General features: G+C 39.9%; 2 protein-coding genes across 2 annotated transcripts; both read right to left on the bottom strand.

Annotated features, from left to right (window-relative positions):
• Positions 1-503: 503 nt before the first annotated feature.
• On the bottom strand, positions 504-2,714 carry LOC123743753 (uncharacterized). The gene is made up of 5 exons (XM_045721727.1): positions 2,627-2,714; positions 1,805-2,155; positions 1,562-1,681; positions 1,142-1,179; positions 504-1,039 (listed from the first exon to the last, which is right to left on the bottom strand). Exons 1-5 carry the CDS (start codon positions 2,664-2,666, stop codon positions 893-895), a joined length of 696 nt encoding a protein of 231 aa, XP_045577683.1. The 5' UTR covers positions 2,667-2,714; the 3' UTR covers positions 504-892.
• A 1,562-nt stretch (positions 2,715-4,276) lies between these two features.
• Positions 4,277-6,504, bottom strand: LOC106608792 (uncharacterized). The gene is made up of 6 exons (XM_014206942.2): positions 6,429-6,504; positions 5,905-6,273; positions 5,403-5,753; positions 5,164-5,292; positions 5,013-5,062; positions 4,277-4,880 (listed from the first exon to the last, which is right to left on the bottom strand). Exons 1-6 carry the CDS (start codon positions 6,466-6,468, stop codon positions 4,764-4,766), a joined length of 1,056 nt encoding a protein of 351 aa, XP_014062417.2. The 5' UTR covers positions 6,469-6,504; the 3' UTR covers positions 4,277-4,763.
• Positions 6,505-8,882: the final 2,378 nt, after the last annotated feature.

Below are 8,882 nucleotides of genomic sequence, written 5' to 3'. Positions count from 1 at the left end.
CCATGTTGTGAGTAAGGAAACTCAAACCTACTTAAGGACTTCCCCGTCTTCACTTTGACTTTACAGTTCAACTTCAGGGTACATTTTTTTGACAGTTATAATATCGAAACGTTAACATATAACATGTGATGAAAATGCACTTGGATGTAACAACAAACTCATTGTCACGGTTGTCGTCGGTGAAGGAGGACCAATACGCAGCAGGTACGTGTATGCTCATCTTGAGAATTTATTAACTTAAAAAAATTAACGTACAAAATCACAAAACAAAAAGAACGAACGAACAACTACAAACAGTCTGTTCTGTGTTGAGCCTATGCTAGCCAATCACCCACCAATCACACACACAAACACACCCTAATATATGGGACTCTCAATCAAAGGCAGATAGACAACACCTGCCTTCAACTGAGAGTCCCAACCCCAATTAACCAAACATAGAAACACACACACCAGACTAACCATAGAATACAAACACATAGACCATCAACCAAAAACCCGGAAATACTAAATCAAACACCCTTTACACAAACACACCACCCCGAACCACATAAAACAAATACCCTCTGCCACGTCCTGACCAAACTACAAAAACAATTAACCTTATACTGGCCAGGACGTGACACTCATAAATTAAGCTGTGATTTTTGATCAGCAACATTTATTCAGTTGAGGTCATTTGCATATTTAAGACATTGGAGAAACAATGAAAGCCTACTCAACGAATATTCGAATACATGTTGCTTTTCTAGGTTACAATTAGAGCTATTTCCTATTTTATTTAGCTATTAGTTACGTACTAAAATCTTTTTTTTTGACCAGTCATCACAAGGCCTTCAAAGTTATCTCTAATGTATATGGATGTGGTTTCCGTTCAATGTGGTGAGGTTATTCACATATCTCTCTCCTGCTGAAGGTACCTGACCTCAGAGTACTCTGCATCCTCTCTGCTGGTCTGGGCTCTCTGTCTTCTGGAGGAGGAGCTTTTGTTGGTGGTGAAACTCACAGCTGCATAGTTTACCACGTCACTGTCTTGGTTCTGTGAGAGAGAGGTGGAGCCATAACAAGACATTATACTGGTCACATCTCCTAGACAAACCCTTTTGAGATGGAGAAAAACGTGATACAACAAAGAGTTTACCTGATTGACTGGTGGGGTTGGTGATCTATCAGTTGCATCTTCAAATGAAAAACAAGAAGAAAATAACTTGTTACGTATACAAGCTATCACACTAAAACAATCAATATGGTTTGGACATAGTAAAAAATGATAGTCAATGAAAAATTCCACAACAGCAAGTATATTACTGTAACTAGTCATATGCAGGACACATGCAAAACAACAGCAAGTATATTAGTGTAACTAGTCATATGCAGGACACATGCAAAACAACAGCAAGTATATTAGTGTAACTAGTCATATGCAGGAAACATGCAAAACAACAGCAAGTATATTAGTGTAACTAGTCATATGCTGGACACATGCAAAACAACAGCAAGTATATTAGTGTAACTAGTCATATGCAGGAAACATGCAAAACAACAGTAAGCCTGACTCTACCTTCAGGTCCTCTGGTCCTTTCCTTGCATATCCAACATGTCAATAGAATGATGACAATCACAACCACAATGTTTGATATGACCAGCACAAGAGCAGTGGGAGTCAGGGGGAAATCATACTCTGAAACCAAAGAATTACATGATTTATTATGCTCATTATCTAGCAATACAAGAGTAAATGAATATAGTAATAATAATTTCTTCAGGTAACATGACACAAAAAAAACGAAGTGAAAGAAATTACTATGAATGTCCAGCTTGGTCCCATTCCCAAACAGTATCTCCCCACATGAGGCCACAGCACAGTAGTAAGTCCCAGCATCAGATAGGCTGAGGTTCCTCTTGGGGAGGTTGTAGACACAGCTCTGTGTAGGAGACCCAGCCTCAGGGCTCTGCTCACACTGATCACTCCTGTTTCCATGGGTGGAAATGATTCCTGGACGGGATTCTCCTGAGCCATGTCTGAACCAATAGACACTGTGTTCTCCTGCACAGGTCTCAGTGTGTATTGTACAGTTCAGAGTCACAGAGTCTCCTGGCTGGACTGACTCAGACACAGGTTGCTGGATAAAAGTCTTTCTCTTTGAAGTTGTGCCTGATAACAAAGTTAAATAACAGATAAAATGTGATAAAATAACTCATTACAAATATTCAGAGGACATACTGTATGTAAAGTAGTTCCCAATGTCCTCTTGTTTTGTGTCAGAAACGTTGAGGTGAAATGTGTTTTTGCCAGCCAACACAGAGAATTGCCCATCATTGAATTCATTGTGGAATTGTACATCACTCTGGTACTTGGAAGATTTAGCAATGTATTGAAGCACCATGCCAGTGGTGAGTTTGTACCACATCATGTAGTTAATGTTCTCACTGGTTATGTGGCAATCAATAGCCACATTGCCTCCTTCTGGAATGAAACACGCTGAACAATTATTTGTGTTTGAGATGTACCTGAATTTAAATAATAAATGGACCATGTTGAAAACACATGTACCAAATATAGTAAGAACCTGTAATGTATGTTTAACAGTTATAAGATTAGTATATTGAGCTAAATGTTACTTACAAGCTTTCCAGATGAAAAGAAAGATGAAGAGTTTGTTCATCTGGGTTGTTCCTTCAAGTGATGATATTGGCCTGTGTGAAATGCAGTCTCTCTACAGAACAGAAGAGAAAGGAAACTTGCTTTTGCTTTCATTGGTTGATCTCCGGTACCGTCTGATCTGGATGGTCAGATTTGATTGGCTGGCCGGTAGGTCATGAATGCAACAAACACTGTGCATTCATGTTGTTGTACAGCTTGAACATGTGTTGCACAACTTTATCACATTGCAAGTTTGAATATGACTGTTTATTTTATTTTTTAACTGAATGTGACTAGTGTGGATTTATCCTTTATTATACCTAATACAGATCATACTGTCTACAATACTATGTACTACAGCCGTCCACCTGAGGGCTTGTCCACCTGAACGTATAAGACATAACCACAAGCATCAATGGATCACTTTACTTCATCTGTTGTTCTTGCCATTGTGGTCCATGGGAGTCATACAGTAGTTGTGACCTTGTTGGCCACATTTTATGACCCTGTCATCCTCGAGGGCTTCTATGACCACCACACAGTCACTTCATAACACAGAGAAACATCTACAGAAACAATGATAATAGTCTTTGCTTAGCCAGCAATATCTCATATACATTTTATTCTCCAATGTATGGACAGATAAAAGCCCTCCCATGATATAAATATGAGGAAACTCATTCTTCTTGTCCCAGATGATGATGATGATACTTTACATCACACTTAAAACTGTCATGTGTGTGGGGCAAAGTACTTCAGAAGTCTAGGTCAAATGACCCAATAGAAAGTTAATTGTGGTTTTTCACAGATTTCAGTTGAATATATATGTAGATATCAAGCTGCCTCATGAAAATAGTGGTCTACTGTTGCTAAAATGGACAACTTGAAGAGCAATTATAGAGTATGTGAAACAACTGACTGACACCACTGAGACATCCTGCTGGAAACCACATAGAGAGAAAGCGAGAGAGAGAGAGAGAGAGAGAGAGAGAGAGAGAGAGAGATGTTCGGTCGGTCCTGTGCAGAAGGTCAGCAGGCCTCACCAAAGTATAGCTAGCTACAACCTTGTGTTTTGTTCATAGCAGACCACAGCCTACCTGTAAATAGGTTGCTGTGTATGTGAGTGTGTGTCTGGCATGAAATCAGTAGGCCTGTAATCAGTAGGCCTGTAATCAATAGGTCTGTCTTAAAAAAATTAAAATTAAATAACATTACAACAGAATGAGGCCTAACTATAGCCTGTCCTCATTCTGTGGTGGTGGCTGTTGTGCAACTTTCACTATGAGTAGTTCTGTTGCAAGCGGCCTAAATAATTTACCATAGCATGATATGGAACTGCTAGATTTTGACCTAAACATTTGTGTAGCACTAAGGGTCTGTTTCACACCAAGGGGTGTGAACAATACAGGGCCCTAAGGGACAAAGTAGAGAGTATTGTGGGTGCAGGTCAGTCTTCCTGTGTTAAATGTCTATAAGAGGTTAGTTTCCATCAGTGGAAAGTTACTGCAACACCTCCACCTTCACCACAAAGCTTTGTAAACAGACCATAATGTCTGAGACAGTAAAGAACATCCGTCTGTACAACGCGCCATATCATCATAGTATGCAATGAGTTGAACTGATTCAAATTCAAACAGTTGGAAACTATTTATTTTTCTTTACACAATCAACTAGTTTACTGTTGCTTAAATAGGCACAACAAATACAATAAAAATAATATTAATCTGTCGCTGTGTCCTTGAGCAAGGCACTTAACCATAATTGCTCCAGGGGCGCTGTACAATGGTGACCCTGGCTGTGAACCCACTCCCTGTGGGTGTCTCAGGAGGAGTTGGGGTTAGTAAAAAAATAAAATTTTCATTACACACTTGTCTACCAAGACAAATATAAGCACCCCCCTAATTATTATTATTATTATTATTATTATTATTTAAAAAAATATATATAATTGTCAGAGAAGCAGTGCATTCTATTATTTCAACTTTGAATAACAAAAAAGCTATGACCACTGTTTTTATCACATTTGACTGCTTATGCATTCATAGATAGTTAATGAAGCTAGAACTAGTTAATAAAGAGTTATCTAGTATAAAATGATAATTGGTTCATTCATCCAGTTCTACTGTCTAATTCCAGCGTACACCACTGTCTCCATGTGACCTCTCTGTCTTCTAGACCTGTTCTTCTTGTTGCTCAGATTCAGAGCTACGTAATGGAGACTGTCTCCATCTTGGTCCTGTGAAGCACAAAATAGCATTGTTGACATTCAATTATTTTAAATGTAATTTTTTTTTACCCACAATATCGAAGTTGGTTAAAGACAGGCTTCACAATAGACTTCAAACAATATACAATCATTTCTGCTTACCCCTGCATCTGACTGGGTAACTGCAGGACCTCTGGTCTGAGAGACGAGTCCTGAAAAGAATGACACAAAAGATTAGGATACTTCTACTTCTTCCACTGCTGAAACAACAGCAAATGGTGACATCAACGAATAGCAAGGGATAGTAACTTACCTCTGCACTGCACACATGTTGTCTTGTTCATCTTGTACATGATGCAAACCAGGACAATGATCAAGGTGAACGTGACACCCAATACAACACCCAGGCAGGACACCAAGACAAGAGGGTCTGTTCTATGGTCTGTTGAAATTCAAACAGTAATAGAAGAAACCAGAATAGCAAGTAAGTGTATGTTCTACACAGTAGACTATACAGTAGATATAAACAAAAATGGAAGCTGTATCATATACCCTCAATGTCCAGCTTGGTCCCGTTCCCAAACAGTATCTCCCCACATGAAGCCACAGCACAGTAGTAAGTCCCTGCATCAGAGAGGCTGAGGTTCCTCTTGGGGAGGTTGTAGACACAGCTCTGTGTAGGAGACCCAGCCTCAGGTCTCTTCTCACACTGATCACTCCTGTCTCCATGGGTGTAAATGATTCCTGGACGGGATTCTCCTGAGCCACGTCTGAACCAATAGACACTGTGTTCTCCTACACAGGTCTCAGTGTATGTTGTACAGTTCAGAGTCACAGAGTCTCCTGGCTGGACTGACTCAGACACAGGCTGCTGGAGCACAGACATGCTGTTGGACTCTGAGTCTGAAGAGAGTGAGTAACTAAAGTAAAACTAAGTGGGTGAAAAACATGAAAAGCCATGTATTCATCACTAGCATTTGATGAAGCAGTTGTACAAACATACCAACATAAAGGGCCATACATTTTGAAATTGAATAAGCAAATGTTTAGTTACCTTTGACAATTAAAACAGTTCCCTCTCCAAATGTGAGCTCATAGATGGCTGTAGTGGAACAATAGTATGTAGCTGAGTCCCCTGGCTCTGTCTTGGATATGGTCAAGTTACAGCTGTAGTCTCCTCTCCTCACACCCAAACGTTTGGTCTCAGTAAAGTCCTTAATAAAGTTGATGGAATAATAACTATCTTGGCCAACATAAAGAGATGATGCCATGTGGAGGGGTTCCTGTCCAAAACTCTGCTTGAACCAAATAAACCTGGTCACTGACTCATCTGGACAAAAGCAAGTGAGAGTCACAGTATCTCCCAGCTCAGTAACCATCACAGGGGTTGGTTGGATTACGTTTGGTTTGGTAAAAGCACCAACTGTCAAAGCAAACAAACAAAATGGATCAAAAACAAAAACATGGATAAACCATTTCTACCCTTAACAGATAAAACATCCTACTTCACTTATCATATTCAAACTACATCCTACAAGTGATTAAAAAAGGAACAAAATTAAAATGTCTTACACTTACCCAAGTTGATGTAAAACATAAATACTTCTCTATTCATCATTGTAACATTAGTCCCTTCTGCACTGTATAGTGTGTGGGTCTGACAGTGGGAGACTTTATATGCACCTTATATATGATGGCACTTTACATGTACCCATCATACAGTAGGAGGGAACACTGAAACGAGAGAGTTTATTGGCCGACTACAATCTTAGAAGTGTGTCCTCTGGCTTACCATAGTTTGAGCTTCCCGAGAATTACATTTAAGACATTATAAAGCAATTCAGAGTTACTGGATCAAGGCAATCAATATTGGCTTGATTTTTTAAAATGTATTTAACCTTTAAGAACAAATTATCATGTACAATAACGGCTTTTATTTTCTGAGAGAAATTAAATATTTACTGAAAGGATTTCTCTTTTGATGTTTGGACAGGAAACTATATATCTTTAGTGAAATATCTCTAGTGCTGCTCATACAACCAACCCCAACCCAACTAGTAATCCATAATGTGAATTTACCCACCACTGCATAGAAGCTGAATTTCTGGCTCTTGGTTTTCATCATAAGCCCACAACATTAAATACTAATATTAGTTGTTAAAAAAAAGCAAAGAGAAACTACAGTCCATCATTACTTTAAGACATGAAGGTCAGTCAATACGTACAATTTCAAGAACTTTTAAAGTTTCTTCAAGTGCAGTCGCAAAACCATCAAGCGCTATGATGAAACTGGCTCTCATGAGGATCGCCACAGGAATGGAAGACACAGTTACCTCTGCTGCAGAGGATAAGTTCATTAGAGTTACCAGCCTCAGAGAAATTGCAGCCCAAATAAATGCTTGACAGAGTTCAAATAACAGACAAATCTCAACATCAACTGTTCAGAAGAGACTGTTTGAATCAGGTCAAATTGCTGCAAAGAAACCACTACTGAAGGACACCAATAAGAAGAAGAGAGACTTGCTTGGGCCAAGAAACATGAACAATGGACATTAGACCGGTGGAAATTTGGCCTTTGGTCTGAAGTCCAAGTTGGAGATTTTTGGTTCCAACTGCCGTATCTTTGTGAGATGCGGTGTGGGTGAACAGATGATCTCTGCATGTGTATTTCCCACCATAAAGCCTGGAGGAGGAGGTGTTATGATGCTTTGCTGGTCACACTGTCTGTGATTTATTTAGAATTCAATGCACACTTAACCAGCATGGCTACCACAGCATTCAGCACCGATACACTATCCCATCTGGTTTGGGCTTAGAGGGACTATTATTTGTTTTTCAACAGGACAATGACCCGACACACCTCCAGGCTGTGTAAATGCTATTTTACCAAGAAGGAGAGTGATGGAGTGCTGCATCAGATGACCTGGGCTCCACAATCCCCCGACCTCAACCAAATTGAGATGGTTTTGGATGAGTTGGACTGCAGAGTGAAGGAAAAGCAGCCAACAAGTGCTCAGCATATGTGGGAACTTCTTCAAGACTGTGTCACGTCCTGACCAGTAAAAGGGGTTATTTGTCATTATAGTTGGTCAGGGCGTGGCAGGGGGGTGTTTGTTTTGTGTGTTTGGGTATTTTGGGTTTAGGTTCTAGTTTTCCTATTTCCATGTTTGAATCTAGTTTTTCTATTTCTATGTGAGTTTTGGGCAATGACCTCCAATTAAAAGCAGCTGGTTGTGGTTGTCTCTAATTGGAGGCCATATTTAGTTGTGTTTGTTTTCACTTGTGTTTGTGGGTGGTTGTTTCTAGTATAGTCGGTTTTCCTTTTGTAGTCCGTGATTGTAGACCCTGCCACATACAGTACGTCTCGTGTCTGAGCCATTGAATTGTGACTCCACTTTGTCTCTATACTGACATTTCACTTGTTTGATTGCCTTGCAGAGGGAATAACTACACTGTTTGTATTCGGCTATATTCCCAGTCACCTCTCCATGGTTAAATGCGGTGGTTTGTGCTTTCAGTTTTGCCGCCATCTATCCATGGTTTCTGGTTAGGGTAGGTTTTAATAGTCACAGTAGGTACAACATCTCCTATGCACTTCCTTATAAACTCACTCACCGAATCAGTGTATATGTTGATATTATTCTCTGAGGCTACCCGGAACATGTCCCAGTCCGCGTGATCAAAACAATCTTGAAGCGTGGATTCCAATTGGTCAGACCAGCGTTGAATAGTCCTTAGCACGGGTACATCCTGTTTGAGTTTCTGCCTATAGGAAGGGAGGAGCAAAATGGAGTCGTCTTCAGATTTGCCGAAAGGAGGGTGGGGGAGGGACTTGTATGTATCACCGAATTTAGAGTAGCAGTGATCCAGTGATTTACCAGCGTGAGTGCTACAGTCAATATGCTGATAGAATTTAGGCTGACTTGTTCTCAAATTTTCTTTGTTAGAATCCCCAGCTACAATAAATGCAGCCTCAGGATATATGGTTTCCAGTTTGCATAAAGTCCAGTGGAGTTCTTTGAGGGCCGTCAT

This window comes from Salmo salar, chromosome ssa07 (assembly GCF_905237065.1).
Source record: "Salmo salar chromosome ssa07, Ssal_v3.1, whole genome shotgun sequence".
In the NCBI taxonomy this organism is placed as follows: domain Eukaryota; kingdom Metazoa; phylum Chordata; class Actinopteri; order Salmoniformes; family Salmonidae; genus Salmo; species Salmo salar.
The sequence above is the reverse complement of the archived record's forward strand: the minus strand, read 5'-3'. Positions and strand labels throughout refer to the sequence as shown.

What these genes read in the sequence shown, in the direction of transcription:
- LOC106608792 (XM_014206942.2), bottom strand. Translation starts at nt 6,468, where the DNA reads ATGATGAATAGAGAAGTATTTATGTTTTACATCAACTTGG. An exon ending in TATGTTTTACATCAACTTGG is followed by an intron (nt 6,274 to 6,428) that starts GTAAGTGTAAGA and finishes TTGCTTTGACAG; the next exon opens with TTGGTGCTTTTACCAAACCA. An exon ending in TTACCCAGTCAGATGCAGGG is followed by an intron (nt 4,881 to 5,012) that starts GTAAGCAGAAAT and finishes TGTGCTTCACAG; the next exon opens with GACCAAGATGGAGACAGTCT.
- LOC123743753 (XM_045721727.1), bottom strand. Translation starts at nt 2,666, where the DNA reads ATGAACAAACTCTTCATCTTTCTTTTCATCTGGAAAGCTT. An exon ending in GACCAAGCTGGACATTCATA is followed by an intron (nt 1,682 to 1,804) that starts GTAATTTCTTTC and finishes CTTTGGTTTCAG; the next exon opens with AGTATGATTTCCCCCTGACT. An exon ending in CAACCCCACCAGTCAATCAG is followed by an intron (nt 1,040 to 1,141) that starts GTAAACTCTTTG and finishes TCTCTCTCACAG; the next exon opens with AACCAAGACAGTGACGTGGT.